The sequence below is a fragment of the Aquarana catesbeiana genome, linkage group LG12, assembly GCF_042186555.1.
Source record: "Aquarana catesbeiana isolate 2022-GZ linkage group LG12, ASM4218655v1, whole genome shotgun sequence".
In the NCBI taxonomy this organism is placed as follows: Eukaryota; Metazoa; Chordata; class Amphibia; order Anura; family Ranidae; genus Aquarana; species Aquarana catesbeiana.
The window spans coordinates 81967610-81985500 of record NC_133335.1 but is presented as its reverse complement, the minus strand read 5'-3'; the positions used below and the strand labels follow the sequence as shown (position 1 = coordinate 81985500).

Sequence of the window (17891 nt, the reverse complement as noted above, 5' to 3'; positions counted from 1 at the left end):
TCCTCTCTTCGTATTAGGTGGCCAAAGTATTTGAGTTTCAGCTTCAGTATCTGTCCTTTCAGTGAATATTCAGGGTTGATTTCCTTTAAGATTGACTGGTTTGATTTTCTTGCCGTCCAAAGGACTTTCAAGAGTCTTCTCCAACACCATAGTTCAAAGGCATCAATTCCTCAGCGTTCAGCCTTCCTTATGGTCCAACTTTCACATCCAAAGGTTACTACTGGGCATACCACAGCTTTGACTATACAGCACTTTGTTGGTAGGGTGATGTCTCTGCTTTTATAATGTTGTCTAGTTTTGCCATTGCTTTCCTCCCAAAAAGCAAGAATCTCCTAATTTCATGGCTACAGTCACAGTCTGTTGTGATCTTGGAGCCTCGGAAGATAAAATCTGTCACTGTTTCCATTCCTTCTCCTATTTGCCAAGGAGTTATGGGACCGATTGCCATGATCTTAGTTTTCTTAATGTTCAATTTCAGGCCAATTTTTGCGCTCTCATCTTTTACCTTCATTAAGAGACTCTTTAGTTTTTCTCTACTTTCTTCTATTAGTGTGGTATCGTCTGCATATCTCAGGTTGTGGATATTTCTCCCTGTGATCTTAATTCCGGCTTGTGATTAGTCGATGCTGGGATTTCACATGATGTACTCTGCATATAAGTTAAATAAGTAGGGTGACAATATACATCCTTGCCGCACTCCTTTCTCAATTTTAAAACAGTCAGTTGTTCCATGTCCTGTTCTAACTGTTGCTTCTTGACTTTCTTACAGGTTTTTCAGAAGACAGGTGAGGTGTTCTGGCATTCCCATTTCTTTCAGTATTTGCCACATCTTGTTGTGATCCACACAATCGAAGGCTTTACTGTAGTCTATAAAGCAGAAGTAGACATTCTTCTGGAATTCCCTTGCTTTCTCCATGATCCAGCGAATGTTGGCCATTTGATCTCTAGTTCCTCTGCATCTTCAAAATCCAGCTTATACTTGTGGTAACAAATCCATGGTAAAATATTGACCCTGGTATTTATTGCCATTATGGTAAAAAATATATCTTTTGTTGCAAAAATTGCACCCAGTCATATTTTAATTGTTGACACACTGCAGATCTAAGGTTTCTGAGGATGTACATGTTTACATTGTTGGGTTGAATGTAATGGCCATAAGTCATTTTTAGCCTACGGCACATGTGTCACAATCACACAATTCAACATCTGAGTTCATGAACAGCTTATGTGGAGCTTGAAACTCATCTCTAGTCAAACTTCGAACTCAAGCTCGAACATGATAGGGATTTACAAATACTCCAGCATAGGAAAAGAGGACAAGGGGCCACACATTGAGATTGGAGAAGCGGTTTAACCTTAAACTGGGAAGGGGTTTTTTCGCTGTCAGGGCAATAAGGATGTGGAACTCTCTTCCCCAATTGGTGTTGGCTGCGGGGAGTATGGATAGTTTTAAGAGACTATTAGATGTGCATCTTAAGGAACACGATATACAGAGATATGGGAAATAATTATAGACACTGACACACGTGCACCTACACAGGTTGAACTGGATGGACTATTGTCTTTATTCAACCTTACCTACTATGATACTATGAAGCTCTTTTTTTTCCTTTAATGAGATGTGGGCCGGATACAGCTAGAGATGAGTTTGGAGGACAGTCTGAGCTTATCTCTAATGTAGAAAGTCATTGGGTGGAGGGTTGATCTTACTGCACTAAGCACATCTATTTATTCAAATCATAAAACATGTAAACATTCCTCACGATCAACACAAAAAAAAAAAATTAAAATGGAGATGAGCCTTTACCTTGCCCTCACGAGCCGTCAGATCCTTTGAGCGGTAGGTAACCTGTGATTTGCCACTCTGCAGAATTTCCCGAGAAACAGGAACACGTGCTAATTGTTCATGGCGGCTGTAGGTATACGCTGGCTTCACAAAGGACACTATACTCTTAGCTGTAATATAGGGAGAGGTTTATAAAAATATCATAGCTGTGGTGTAAGACTTTACAAAAAGTCACCTATGTTACAATTATAGGAGTTGTTTTGTATGATCAGAATCATTATTTGCAGGGCTTTTTTCAGCAAGAATGTATGTAATGGCAAAAGGTGCTGGGTCTATTAATGCTAGCTGCTAGGGGATCTATTGTTGCTGGAGAGGATATATTTTTTGCAGGGGGGTTCTATTGTTGCTGGGGAGGTCTGTTGTTGCTGATGGGAGCTATATTGTTGCTGGGGGTTGGTCCTATATTGTTGGGGGGGGGGGTCTACTGTTGAGAGAGAGGTCTATTGATGTTGGCTACAGGGATATCTGTTGTTGCCGGGGGTCTATTGTTGCTTGGGGTATTTTGTTGTGAGTGACCCCTCATTGCTGGGAGGGGGGGGTCTATTGTTGCTGGAGAGTCTATTGATGCTGGCTGAAGGGAGATCTGTTGTTGCTGCTGGGAGTCTATCGTTGCTGGGAGGGGGGGTATTTTATTGTGGGTGGTCCATTCTTGCTGACTGCATGGGATCTATTTTACTGCTTTTCTTGTTATCATTAACAAATTCCATACAAATTATTTAGCACCACAATTGTTACTTGGTTCCTTATTCTCTAAAAGGGGGTGGTACTAGGAGGTGGGTAGGGGGTGAAACCAAGGAACAGTGCTCGGAGGTGGGTAGGGGATGGAACCAAGGAACAGTGCTCGGAGGTGGGTAGGGGATGGAACCAGTGAACAGTGCCCAGAGGTGGGTAGGGGGTGGAACCAAGGAACAGTGCTCGGTGGTGGGTAGGGGGTGGAACCCAGGAACAGTGCTCGGAGGTGGGTAGGGGGTGGAACCCAGGAACAGTGCTCGGAGGTGGGTAGGGGATGGAACCAAGGAACAGTGCTCGGAGGTGGGTAGGGGATGGAACCAGTGAACAGTGCCCAGAGGTGGGTAGGGGGTGGAACCAAGGAACAGTGCTCGGTGGTGGGTAGGGGGTGGAACCCAGGAACAGTGCTCGGAGGTGGGTAGGGGGTGGAACCCAGGAACAGTGCTCGGAGGTGGGTAGTGGATGGAATCAAGGAACAGTGCTCGGAGGTGGGTAGGGGATGGAACCAAGGAACAGTGCTCGGAGGTGGGTAGGGGGTGGAACCAAGGAACAGTGCTCGGAGGTGGGTAGTGGATGGAACCAAGGAACAGTGCTCGGAGGTGGGTAGTGGATGGAACCAAGGAACAGTGCTCGGAGGTGGGTAGGGGGGAACCATGGAGCAGTGCTCGGAGGTGGGTAGTGGATGGAACCAAGGAGCAGTGCTCGGAGGTGGGTAGGGGGTGGAGACAAGTGGTGACTCGGAAAAGGGGAGTTTCTGCATCTATTGTCTGAGAAAAAAAGCCCTGATTATTTGTAAAGAGAAATCTTATGGTCCTTTGAATACGTCATGTTAAACCTAAGTTTACATATAAAAAATATGAAATCTGCACAAAGGAGAATTCCTTATCTTCAGTGTGATGTGTCCTTTGTGCTTAGGTCTTCTAGTTCAGTAGTAATTTTCCTCCTCCGACCTCCAATGCCCTCCCACCAGTGCTGCAGTTATCTTCCGCTGTGGCAGGGATTATTAGAACTGGAGAGCTGTCATTTGCACTCATTAGGAATGCCTATGCCCCACCTTTTCCACCCAGCACCTCCATTCATAGAAGCTGTACTGCAACTTCTATGAATGGAGGAGGCAGACCTTTCAAACATACACTCTTCCTACATTTATACATCCTCTTTCATTCATAGAAGCTCTAGAACAGTTTCCATGATTGGAGCAGCAAAAGGTGGACATAGTCTCTTGATGAGAGCAAATGACAACTCCTCATTTCTATTAACCCCAGCCACACCAGAAGATAATGGCCTCAGGGGTGGGGGGGGGGGGGGGATTGAAGGTGGAAGATTTCCACTGAACTAGAAGATAGAAGGACCAGGGACACGTCACAATGAAGATTAGGAATGTTCCTTGTCCTGATTTTGTATATTTTTTTGGGGGGAAGGTGAACTTAGGCTGTAAATAAGTAAATTGTTTGTTTGTTTCCCTTCACTTCCTGTCCCAGAGACACAACAGAAACTAAAATGAGGGGAAATTCTCTCCTACATAGTTGTCAGAAGAATAGGTGTCCCCACTGGAAGATTTTGCATGTTCTAGAGACAACCATAACATTTCTGATTTATCATCTTTCTGTTCCCGTGACAATGGTCACCAGGACAAACAGAACACAGGTAGCAATAAAGACCTCACAGAGGTTCTAAACCAGTTCAAAACCTTCCAGACTATCTAAAATAAAAAAAAATTAAAAAAAACCCTTTTGGCTTTAGATATACACTATATTACCAAAAGTATTGGGACGCCTGCCTTTACACACACATGAACTTTAATGTCATCCCAGTCTTTGTCCGTAGGGTTCAATATTGAGTTGGCCCACCCATTGCAGCTATAACAGCTACAACTCTTCCGTGAAGGCTGTCCACAAGGTTTAGGAGTGTGTCTATGGGAATGTTTGACCATTCTTCTAGAAGTGCATTTGTGAGGTCAGACACTGATGTGGACGAGAAGGCCTGGCTCGCAATCTCCGCTCTAATTCACCCCAAAGGTGTTCTATCGGGTTGAGGAATACTTCTGGTAATATAGTGTACATTAAATAATCTTTTGTTCAATGCAACAAATAGGAAAAAGGATTGTTTTGCCTCCAACTCGACTTCATTTGCTATCAAGCCTGATCGTTTCTTTCTGATGACAATGAACAATTCGCCCATTTAGTGTGATAAATGTCAGGCTAATTACACTGAATTATCATATTGCTATATGTATGGCCAGCATAAGTCAGACATACATACAGTATGTAATACATCTATACCATGAATGGAATAGCCATGTAAAGGACATCACTGCTCCCACCTTGCTCCTTAATAATTGTAATGTTAACATTTTTCTTTCCCAGGTGGGCGATTCCTGTGGGAACCTCCAGTGCCTCCACCAATAACTGCTTCTCATCGTCATCTTCTGGTCTGATGAAAAGGGGAACACGAACATCCACGAGTTCCACTCCCTCCTGAAATTCCACCAGCCCATGGGCATCTATTAAAAAATACAAAGTAGTAAGGCAAATAGCAAAAATAAATGCTCTGAGTTAAGAGTAAGCCTGTGCTTTGCCAATGCAGGGAAAAGCAACAGGTTCCCTTTAATTGTTGTGCCAGCATTAGCTCATGACCCACTTCCTTACCTCCCATGTGGCAATGCTAATGTCTGGTCCTGTAGGCACCCAGGGCTGTCACATGGGGGTAGTAGTCATAATACTTGATCAGGCTCCAAGTCATGGCTAACACTCTTCACGCCTAGCAGTCCAATGGAGCAGTGGAAGAGTAAAGGATAGGTGTGTGTGTGTAACTTATTGGTTGCCATGCATAGGCAAAGCCCATATTCCTTTTTAGTTTATGCTGGTATTAGAGAAATGTAGCACTCACCTCTGTCAGATATGACTGTGTAGTAGCCAGGGGTGACTTTCAAGTCTTGGAAAGACTCTTGGGTGACATGTTTCTCAGTGACTTTTACAATTTCAGGTTCAGCTTCTCTTGGAGCCATCAATACGGTGTCTGCAATTGTGTGATCTTGTCTGTAATAAAATGTATTAACAATCATTGTATGTCAATGAAGTTATATAGGAAACAGGTTTAGTAGCATTTCTGCCTCAATTTCCAGCTCCACCCGGTTCTCAGACTGTCAGGCTGCTGATGCCTCTGTATAGCATGAATCACTGGAGAAAAAGTCGGCACTCTGGATAACATCAAATAGCGGTCTTCCTTTATTGAAGTAACATGTAAAACAGCCAACGTGTTTCGGCTGTCAGGCCTTAAAGTGTAACTAAAGGCAAAACTTTTTTTTTTAAGTTTTGGATAGAGTGGAGAGGGATTAGAACTCCTGCCAGTTTTTATCTCTGTCTGTGCCACCAGTTAGGGAGATTCACTCTCTCCCTGTCCTGTTTACCATTATCATTGAAAGTGAAAGTAAAAGAAAATCCCACATTTTGGGTTGTCCCCAGAAAAGTAATAGAGGGTAAATCTTTCAATAGGGACACTAGTTCTGGTGACCTGGGGGTCCCCAAGGAATTCCTTTAATTTGCAGGGATTTCCTCTCACTTCCTGTTTGGCTATGGGACATGAAGTGAAGGAAAATCTCCCCAATTGAAAACAGATGGTGGAAAAAAAAATCTGTCAGGGGTTATATCCCCCCCTTACTCTATCCAAAATTTAAAATAAAGTTTTGCCTATAGTTCTTCTTTAATCATGGCCATGATTAAGGCCTGGCAGCCGAAACGAGTTGGCTGTTTTACAGCTGTTATGCATGGCATTTCAATAAAGGAAGAGCATTATTTGATGTTATCCCGATTGCTGACTTTTCCTCCACTGATTCATGGACTTATATTGTATAAGCCTGGAAGGAGATATTAAAAAACAAACAATTTACTACAAAACTTCGGAACGTTCTGAGAGATCTCACAACGGGTTCAGGCCTTTTGTCTGTTTACACAGCAATGGTTAGCAGGAGGGTATTGTCTGGGGTACAAGTGAATGTTGTTACTAGGATTAGAGAGGGACGAATGAGAGAGTTGGGAAGGGGTGAATTTTTGATATGACAAAATATCAGAAATTTTGTGTTTCTTGAATTATTACATATTGTTTGTTCAATTAGAAAGGTGGGCAGATGTCCAAAAACGAAGACAGTGTTCATACCTTTTGCCTGCATTGGATTGTAACCTAGAAGGAAACAAGAAGTAGACAAACTGTAATTTCATGTGTTCTGTGAGATGAATGTAAATGCTCCAAATAAAAGCCAGACTTACCGGAAATTGGTCTGCTTCACCTTGTGTGTTCCAGGTATCACTTTATACACCTCATTTAGCTATGGGAATAAACATCATTAGTAAGATAAATACTTATTAGACAGCGACAAATGTGTAAAATGTTGTCTTCCATTGGTATGGCCAATATCATAGGTCGGGGTTGGCAATTTAAGCACTCCAGCTTGTGGTGAAACTACAAATCTCATCATGCCTCTGCCTCTGGGAGTCATGACTTTGGTTGTCAGAGTCTAGTGGGATTTGTAATGTCACCACGGATGGAGTGCTGAAGTTGCCAACCCCTGCTGTGGGTGTAGCAATCACCTTGGGTAATCGTAAAACCAAGTGAATTATCCCTATCAGAAAATAAGTATAAACCAGCCTGGAGACATTACCAAGGATATTGTCATTGTATTCACCCATCAGCTATGTTTTCTAAAAGTGTATCTTTAACCAAAACTTTTTTTTTAGGTTTGGACAGATTGGAGGAGAGGTGAGTGATGTTCCTTCATCTTGGAGAGATTTCCTTTCACTTTCTGCTGCTATAGATACTGTACACGTTATTTGGTGTACAGATTAGTTGATGGATTTCCAAAGCTTTTCTGTCCTTCAAATAGTAAAGTTAGTACTTGATCAAATAGCGTCATATAATAAACCTTAGGTTCATCCAAATCATAAGAATATACATTAGGTTCCATACCACAAAGCCTTACAGTTAGGTAGATAGGGCCGTGGATAAGGGGGTACCACCAGTCCCCTGTACGAGGGCCGGGCCAGCAGGGGGACCCAGTGAATTGGATGTGGGCAGGGAGAGCAATTACTGCAACGGATCCCCTGCATCTCTGCAGCAGTTGAAAGCTGGCTTCGTCTCCTCTCTCTCTCATTGGCTTTCAGCTGCTACAGAGAGAGCCATACAATTGATCGGTTCCAGTAATTGCCACTCCACAGTGCTTCCGGTTTCCCTCCTCTCCTTCCCACCAGCAGCTGCAAGCACACAATAGGGTCCTTCAAGATGGAGAGTGGGGGAAGGGCTAGGTAAGCATGTCATATTTACTAGCCCCTTCCTTTCCTGAATGAACGCAATGAGTGATGGGTACCCATCACTCACTGTGTTCATTCATAACTGAAGCATTGCCTGTAAGGGGCCCTGTGTTAGGTTGTCTGTATGGGGCCCCGTGGTTTCTAACAGCAGCCCTATAGGTAGACCTTGTATAGGTGTGTAGATACAGCAAGGCGATACCAATCAAGAGCCAAACAAATATAGATATTGCCATCAATCCTGGGAAAGTTGAAGGTGAGGCTTTATTGATGGCAAGCTATCTATAGGATGAAGAGATTAATTTGCCCTTTCATGAAGAAGCCCTTTGAAAAATTGGTTTTATAAGGACCAAAATGTATTGGACTTCATACCAAGAATGGCCACTAGAAATGGAAACAATGCCATCACAGGGTGTACCATGGGGGGACAGCCCACTGTATTTAATTACCGTTTGTTCAACTTCCCGACGGAGTTGCTCACATTCCCTTGTCTGAGGCTTAGACAGGTTCTCAGTGAAAAGGCGAGCCAACCTCAAGGAGACTCCATATGGGACTGAAAGAGAAGACATTTATATGTTGTAGCCACCATACACCATAACTAATAGTGCTGAAAAGCACCCTTTTGAGCCATGGACCTAGTATCACATATTTTTTCATGTAGCACTCTCACTCCTCCTGACAAAGCCTTCATCTGCTTTTTCCCTCCAAGAGGTCAGCACCATATGTGTTCATGAATCATCCAGGGTCAGCATCTATTTCCTACACTGGTGATGCTGGCTCAGAGATGACACGATCACATAAATCCTGGTACCTGTGAAGGTCTTGGCTGTTTCCTGTGTCTGAAACAGACCAGCCCACTGTTGCTGCCGCTCACCTCATGAACTCCTACAAAGTTACAATGTTTTGGCTAAATCACCAAGGGAGAGGAGACTGAGTATATGCTTCCTCTTGCCTGCAGCAGACCGATGACATCATCTTGGCCTAGGCAGGTCACTGGACTGTGGTTCAAGGCTGGCCTTTTAAAGGATACCTGTACTGTTAGTACATTTACCTTTAATTGACCCCCTTTCTCAGCACCCCTCAAAATCAATTATTATATAGTACTTTATAATCTAACTTTGCAGTCAAAATTCCTCAATAAACTATTATAGTTCAAGCAGGATATTTTATAAATTAATAAAACAAGACTTGAGTTTTAAGACTCTTACTAAACCCATTTTCTGCCCCCCCCCCTATCTTCATAGTCTGCTCTAGTCACATACCCAGCTCTTTGGGGTTCAGGGCATCAGGTGATGGAGGTGGTCGGTGTACATTGTTGGTAATCTTCCATCTCACAGAGTCTCCACCTTTCAGGTTTCCATTTCGTACAAGTGGAGTGTTCAGATAATCAGATTGCATAAGGCTTTGTCGTAGCATATAGTGGTCTTCCTTAAATCCCACAGTGCGCCCTGCAATAGGAATAGAAATGTCCGATTAAATTAAAAAGGTCAAACTTCACCTTTTCCAGAAATTAGCCTATGAAGTCAAGGGGACCCAGTGGACCTAAAAATCTGTGCAAGCTTTGTAAATGATCATTAATGTTATTGTTATATCTGTAGGCCATTTGGGTCCCCTAAGAAGTATGACTAAAAAACTCCTAGTTAGCAACCCCCATGTCTCACTTTGTTATTAGGACATGAAAACCGTTCCAGCATTGCAGAAATTAAAGCCAAAGGTTTTACGTCCTAGCAACGTGGTGGTTGCTAACTAGGAGTTTGTTTAGCCAAGCTTCTGAGGGGACCCAAATGGCCTACAGGTAAAACAATAAAATGAATGATCATTTCATAAAGTGGCACAGATTTTTAAGATCTACTGAGGCTCCTTGACTACAAATGCTATTTTCTGGGAAAGGTAAACTTCGTCTTTAAAGCTGCACTCCAGGCAGACATCCAAATCCACAGCTAAAATACAAATAATGGAAGTGATATACCTGCCAAAAGAATTTGTAATTGTATGCAACCAGATTTGTGATCTTGACAGCCATCCCCTCACTGCAGCGGTAATACAGATTAGTGAAGAACAACTCACTCATATTGGAGACTAGAGGAGGTCATCCTCCTACTTACTCTACTTTGTCTTATAGGGATGTTTACTGTATGAGCATGCAGCAAAGTCTGATTGGAAACTAGAGGAGGTCATCCTTCTACTCACTCTGCTTTGTCCTATAGGGATGTTTACTGTCAATGCAGGAGCATGGAGCATGCAGCAAAGTCTGATTGGAAACTAGAGGAGGTCATCCTTCTACTCAATCTACTTTGTCCTATAGGGAGGTTTACTGTCAACACATGAGCATGCAGCAACGTCTGATTGGCTCAGTGCTGGCCCTAGCTGTCCAAGCCTACTGTGCAGGGGTTACAGGAAGCCAATATAAAGAAAAAAAACAAACAAACAAAAAAAAAACAGGTATTTATTCTAGTTGCAAAAAAAAAAAAAAAACACAACAAAAAAAAAATAAATAAAAAACATTAACACAAGATTAATCTGCTTTTTATATCTGCCTGGAATGCAACTTTTAATATCTCCTCATACATGTTCCTTCTGAAAAAAATCACTGGCTTACAATAAAAGTACCTACAAATATCATGTGTTCTAACTATTTAGATAAAATGGTTTTGAATTTAATATAAATCAAATCTATGCAGCCTAATCCTTACCTCGTCCACAGCAAGGCAGCAGAGCCAGACAAGCCTGCAACAAGAAGACATCGTTTAGCTTGCCGGTGCTTATCACCACCTTTCCTCCCACCGCTAACATGCTGGCAGCTGTGTTATAATTTCACTATTCTATATACATAGAAATATTACGTGTTTTGTGATAGGTCAGGAAATTGTTACAGCATCTTCGTTACTAATTGTTACGTTCTCCTTTCATATACGTTGCTGTATTAAGGAGTTACACATATATAGAGGCATTTTACTAGGGAAGGTAAGAGTATATTCAGAAATATTCCATTTTGTCCCGCAATGCTTTTTTACAATGCCATTTTCCCCTCTATATCATATGTATTGTCTTGTGTAGTTTTTCCATACACTGTTAAGCCTCGTACACAAGATCGGACTTAAACTTTTCTGTAGATTTCTGTCCAAAGGGCGTTGGCTGTGAACTTGTATTGCATACACACGGCAGGACTTTTTAGGCAACAAACGCAAACGTGGTGACGTTTCAACGTACTGATGAAACTTCAAAAGAGGAAGTTCAATTCTCCGGCGCCACCCTTTGGTCAACTTCTGTATTGTTGTGTGATTTTTGCATTGGATCTGAGCATGCGTGTTTGTACTTTGGATGGTTTTGTGTACACGCGATCGGACTAGCCGACGTAGGACTTTTGTTGCCGCCAAGTTTGTCTGTCTGCACAGCAACATTTGTCTGATGAAAACCAAAAAAAGTTTGTCCAATGGAGCGTACACACAGTCGGATATTGCCGTAAAACAGCTAATTTGCAGGTTTGCTGTCAAAAAGTCAGACCGTGTGTATGGGCCTTAAGAGTTAGACAGTACCCACTAGCTTTAGAGTATCATAAAAAAATTTTCAATAAATGGTGTATTATATGCTGCTCACTCAGTCACTATGAGATTTTATGTATTCTGCAAAAAACCTGGCTGATCCTGCTGCTCTCTATCTCCCCCTTCTGTCCATGTCCCCAATTCAGCTAGGGATTTTGCAGAGCAGTGTTGTCAGCTCTGCACATGCTCAGCTTTCAGTGTACTTTCTACCCTGAGCATTTCCTCCTTATCATATGTGAGCAGCCCATGTGACTATAGAGTGTCACATGTGAGTGTATACACAGTGGTGATTGAAAGCCCACTCCCTCCCTCCCTCCTTCCTCCATGCCCACTAATCAGCTAAACACAAGGTGTAGCTGGAAATTACATGTAGATTGATGAAGGAATCACCACCCTCTTATTCTAAAACTCAGGCTGGAGGAGCGTGACACAGCCTGTGACTGACAGAAATCAGCGCACACAATGTTATTGCCAGGAAATAATAAAGATTTCATTTAAAATATATATTTGTATGTCAATTTAAAACAGTTTATTGGTATTATCTATTTTTACTTTGTATAGCGTTTTTTTTTTTTTTTTTTGAACATGTGACCAGTAGCAGAGGACTAGACTCTCCTCCAGCTTATGTTTCCCTGCAGACAGGCTGGGAAAGATCTGGGTCATGTGACAGCTGTATATCCATTAGGAAATAGGTACTTAGATGTTTCTTACTAAAATATTATATAATTATTAAAATAATTACAGTGCCATCATCCACATACAGAAAGAGAAGGGACAATGTAAATAAAACAGTGTGTGTTTAGTATAACTTTAAATTTCTTACCCTGCAGCAGGCACAGTATTTCCAGCACAATAGAAGTAACAGACCGAGGAGCAGCATCAGGAAGATGAGTAGAGGGATGAGCCATAGGAAGGCACCGGGGGGACATTCTGCAGAGAAAAATAAACCTTCTATGAAAAAATGACAAACCAAGATGGGAGAGAGTATGTAAAATAAAGAGCAGTGATAGATATAGGTACAGTCCCTTGAAAAAGTATTCATACCCCTTGAAATTTTCCACATTTTTTTTCATGTTACAACCAAAAAAAGTAAATGTATTTTATTGGGATTTTATGTGATAGACCAACACAAAGTGGTAATAATTGTGAAGTGGAAGGAAAATGATAAATGGTTTTCAAATTTTTTTACAAATAAATATGTGAAAAGTGTGGGGTACATTTGTATTCAGCCCCCCCCTGAGTCAATACTTTGTAGAACCCCCTTTCACTGCAATTACAGTCTTTTTGGGGATGTCTCTACCAGCTTTGCACATCTACAGAGTGAAATTTCTGCTCATTCTTCTTTGAAAAATAGCTCAAGCTCTGTTCAGATTGGATGGAGAGCGTCTGTGAACAGCAATTTTTAAGTCTTGCCACAGATTCTCAATTGGATTTAGGTCTGGACTTTGACTGGGCCATTCTAACACATGAATATACTTTGATCTAAAGCATTCCATTGTAGCCCTGGCTGTATGTTAAGGGATGTTGACCTGCTGGAAGATGAACCTCCGCCCCAGTCTCAATTCCTTTGCAGACTCTAACACAGTGGTTCTCAACTCCTGTCCTCAGGACTCTCTAACAGGCTAGATTTTAAATATTACCTTGGGGAGATGCAGATTAGAATACTGCAATCACCGAGCAGCAAATGGTATCACCTGTGATGTATTTCAGTTATCTTACAAACCTGGCCTGTTAGTGGGTCCTGAGGACAGGAGTTGAGAACCACTGCTCTAACAGGTTTTCTTCTAAGATTGCCCTGTATTTGGCTCTATCCATCTTCCCATCAACTCTGACCAGCTTCCCTGTCCCTGCTGAAGAAAAGCATCCCCACAACATGATGATGCAACCACCATGCTTCACGGTAGGGATGGTATGTTCAGGGTGATGTGCAGTGTTAGTTTTCTGCCACACATAGCATTTTTAGGCCAAAAAGTTCAATTTTGGTCTCATCTGACCAGAGCACCTTCTTCCACATGTTTGCTGTGTCCCCCACATGGCTTCTCACAAACTGCAAACCGGACTTCTTATGGCTTTCTTTCAACAATGACTTTCTTCTTGTCACTCTTCCATAAAGGACAGATTTGTGGAGTGCACAACTAATATTTGTCCTGTGGACAGATTCTCCTACCTGAGCTGTGGATCTCTGAAGCTCCTCCAGAGTTACCATGGGCCTCTTGGCTGCTTCTCTGATTAATGCTCTCCTTGCCCGGCCTGTCACTTTAGGTGGACGGCCATGTCTTGGTAGGTGTGCAGTTGTGCCAAACTCTTTCCATTTTCAGATGATGGATTGAACAGTGCTCTGTGAGATGTTCAAAGCTTGGGATATTTTTTTGGGGATATTTTGGGATTTCTTGGGATATTTTTTTACAACCTAACCCTGCTTTAAACTTCTCCACAACTTTATCTGTGACCTGTCTGATGGGTTCCTTGGCCTTTATGATGCGGTTTGTTCACTAAGGTTCTCTAACAAACCTGTGAGGGCTTCACAGAACAGCTGTATTTATACTGAGATTAAATTGCACACAGGTGGACTCTTTTTACTAACTAGGTGACTTCTGAAGGCAATTGGTTCCACTGGATTTTAGTTAGGGGTATCATCAGAGTAAAGAGGGCTGAATACAAATGCATGCCACACTTTTCACATATTTGTAAACATTTTGGAAAATTGTTTATCATTTTTCTTTCACTTCACAATTATGCGCCACTTTGTGTTGGTCTATCACATAAAACAACAATAAAATACATTTACGTTTTTGGTTGTAACATGACAAAATGTGGAAAGGATAGATAGATAGATAGATAGATAGATAGATAGATAGATAGATAGATAGATAGATAGATAGATAGATAGATAGATAGATAGATAGATAGATAGATAGACACCGACAGGTGGGACTGTGGATGGTGTACAAGTGTCACCTAGGTTTGTCACCTATATATGACAAGGGTTTCCAGGGTTTGTGAAAGTTATGGAGAAAGTAAACTTTTTCTTTTCTCAGATCTTAATAAGTTCTGCTCTGGATCCTGAACCCCAGAATATCTGGTGAGCTTTCTGTAGGATAAAGCCTTCATTCCCAGGTCCACATCTTACCTGGTAACCTCACTGATATGCTCAGCTGTCCACAGACCCTTTATTATGTGTGCTCAGAACTCTCTCTCTGCTGCATGAAAATGCTAAACGCTGACAAAACACTAACAAGGTATAAAAGTTGCCTGCTTGTCTGGGAGAGACCATTAGGGACACCCTGTTAGCCAGTAACTGATATGGGTTTTCTTAGCGTCTCGGATGAGCAGATGTTTTGTTCATTTTATACTTTGCTGCCTTGCTGAATAAAATCAGATAGGCCTGGACTGTTACTGGGTATCCCTGTCTTGGCTTACCGCTGCAAATAGCAGTTGAGCCTCATTACAATATATAGATAGATTAGAGATGAGCGATAGAAAGAGTACATAAAATAAGGAGCAAGGCACTTGGAAAGAATGAAATATGGGACATCTTCCTAACCTTTCTTCTTTTGTACTAGCACAGTGTAATTGGCTAACACAGAACCCACTGCTTCTACTGTGTAATGATAGGTACAATCGTCCTCCTCATCACGGAAAGTGCATTTCTCTGTTCGTTCATCAACTACCAGAAAAGAAAAAGTCCATATATTAGAAGCCATGACATCTGCATGTAAGGTACATATCACCAGCGAACGATCATTGGTTCCTCGCAGTGATATTTTGTACACTTACCTTTGGTGAGCTCATCTACCATCTTTATCTGGATGTCGCAGCTTTCACATTTTTTTCCCTTCTTCTCCCCAGTGCCCCAGGCCTGGCACTGCGCACATGTGCGGACATCCTCACAGGCCCCCAGGAGGCGCTGTTCACATAGACAGGAAACATGACAAGTTTCGGGTGTTAGAAATAAATAGAAACTAGAGTGTATTCTCAGTAAGTATAGAGTCATTCATGTAAAATTGACATGCTTGCCGTTTCATATTTTCATTATTGGATTTCACATATAGATTGGACAGTGGAGAGGGATTAGAACACCTGTCAGGTTTTTATTTCTGCCTGTGTCCCCATTAAGGAGTTTCCCCCCTCACTATTTGTTCTGTTTACCATTATCATTAAAAGTAAAATAAAATCCCAAATTTTGGGTTGTCCCCAGAAAAGTAATAGAGGGGAAATCTTCTAATGAGGACACTAGTTCTGGTTACCCCAATAAATTCCCCTAATTTGCAGGGATTTCCTTTCACTTCCTGTTTAGCTATGGCACAGGAAGTGAAGGGAAATCTCTGCAATGGGACACAGATGGCGAAAAACAAATCTGACAGGGTTTATAACCGTCCCTTGCTTTATCCAAAATGTAAAAAAAAAAAAAAAAAAAGGTTGCCCATACTTCTAGTTAGACATGTGCACTACCAAAAAATTTGTTTGTTTTGGTTCCATTGGTTTTTTGTTTTTTTTTTCCTTTTTTGGGTCATTTGTTATGATCGAAATTCGTTATTTCGAATAAATTCAGAAATTCAATCATTCAGAAATTCGAAAACTGAAAATTCAAAAATTCGGAAATCTGAAAATTAGAAAATCCGAAAATAAGAGAAATTACGAAAATAAGAACGAAAATTCAAAAATAAGAACAAAAATTTGAAAATCCGAAATGATAACCAACTAATAACCAACTATTAAATTATAGGTATTGGAATTTCCTTTCAAATTTGGCTGTTAGTGAATGAAACGAATGCGAATTTATCTGAAGTTCTAAATTATCTGAAATAACGAATGCTGCATCTGAATGAATGAAACATAACAAATTAATAATAACATTTTTATTATTATTATTAATTTGTTACGTTCCATTCGTTTAGATGCGGCATACGTTATTTTGGATAATATTTGTAACTTCGGTTAAATTTGTATTCATTATGTTCACTGTCAGCCAACTTTTAAAGGAAATTCCAATACCTATTATTTAATAGTTAGTAATAGTTATTATTAGTTAGTTATTTCAGATTTTCACATTTTCGGATTTCCCAATTTTCAGTTTTCTAATTTCTGAACTTCAGATTTTCAAAGTTCGGGAAAAATTCATTAAATGGGTTTTCGTTAATTTGAATATTTCCGAATTAATGAATTTGTCGAATTTCAACGAAAAAACGAATTTGGAGCGAAACTAATTGCACATGTCTAGTTCTACTTTAAAGGAGTCTTGCTCTGTGGCAGTACCATGCTCTGAATGTGACATGTGGTTTAAATTTTCCCTCGGCTGCAAAGTATTGTGGCTGTAAAATGCATACAGCCCTGAACATGCATGCATGCTTTTCTTTAGGTGGGAAGTTGGGGGGGGGGGGGGGCAGGTGGTAAAACTGCGGCTCAACCATCTACTTTTCAGTTAAGTCATGTCTCACAACACAACATAAATCTGTACATGGTCTGGATTTGGGTGAACCAGATGAAAATGCAGTATACATGTGTTGTCATGTAATGTAAACCAATATGGCAGACCTACCAATGAGCTGCTAAATTCACACATGGCATCGGCAAACTGGGACTCGGCGTCACATTTGCAACGACCGCACTCACATTTCCCTCGGTTATTGCACAGGCCCTGTAGAAAGTAACACAGTAATCAGTACACTTGCCGCTTCGATCCATTTGATACATTATCCTTCACTTCCATCCATAGTTGTGCGCACAGGGTGTGCCGGATGTGCCTGGGCACACCCTAATCACCCCCTGTGGTGCCGATTCCCCCTGCTTGTCTCCCCCTTGCAGTGCTGCCAGCTTCCCTCCTCTCCTCTCGGTAGCAGGAAAGGAGCTGGTAAATATTTAATTAACTGGTCCCTTCCTTTTCTGAATGAACACAGGAAGTGATCTGTGCCGATCACTCCTGTCTTCATTCCTAAATGAAGCATAGTAAACAATGTTTACTGCAGGCTGCAGAGAAGGGGACTGGGGAATCTCTATCCTCAGTGCCTTTCTCTGTCTCACAAGTGGGACATCAGGGGTCTGTTTAGACCCCTGATATTTCATCAAAGGCCCATAACAAGACTCAAAATAAATAAATAATTGTAAAATTATTAATAAAACTTAAAAAAAAAAAAAAAAAAATATATATATATATATATATATATATATATATATATATATATATATATATATATATATATATATATATATATATATAATAATAATAATAAAAATAACAAAAACTGTAAAAAAAACAAAAAAAAAAGAATAAAAATAAATAAACTATTATTATTATTATTTATTATTATTATACAGGATTTATATAGCGCCGACAGTTTACGCAGCGCTTAAACTACAGTGTCCACTGCCCTACTGACACAAGTCTTACCTCTACTGACACGTCCTCTGCTCTGCGGATATACACGCATGTAGGGTGCACACCCTAATGTAATAGGCTGAGCACACCAACGCTTC

General features: G+C 41.1%; 1 protein-coding gene across 1 annotated transcript in view; it reads right to left on the bottom strand.

Moving 5' to 3' along the window:
* Positions 1 to 17891, bottom strand: part of ITGB4 (integrin subunit beta 4) — a gene marked incomplete in the record, with an annotated part of 126861 nt that overhangs the window by 35972 nt on the left and 72998 nt on the right. Inside the window, 12 exon segments of the mRNA XM_073608132.1 lie at positions 1808 to 1956; positions 4899 to 5078; positions 5465 to 5613; positions 6731 to 6754; positions 6841 to 6899; positions 8325 to 8428; positions 9138 to 9323; positions 10569 to 10602; positions 12241 to 12347; positions 14962 to 15084; positions 15195 to 15324; positions 16957 to 17055. Of these exon segments, the coding sequence (XP_073464233.1) occupies positions 1808 to 1956; positions 4899 to 5078; positions 5465 to 5613; positions 6731 to 6754; positions 6841 to 6899; positions 8325 to 8428; positions 9138 to 9323; positions 10569 to 10602; positions 12241 to 12347; positions 14962 to 15084; positions 15195 to 15324; positions 16957 to 17055 (1344 nt within the window).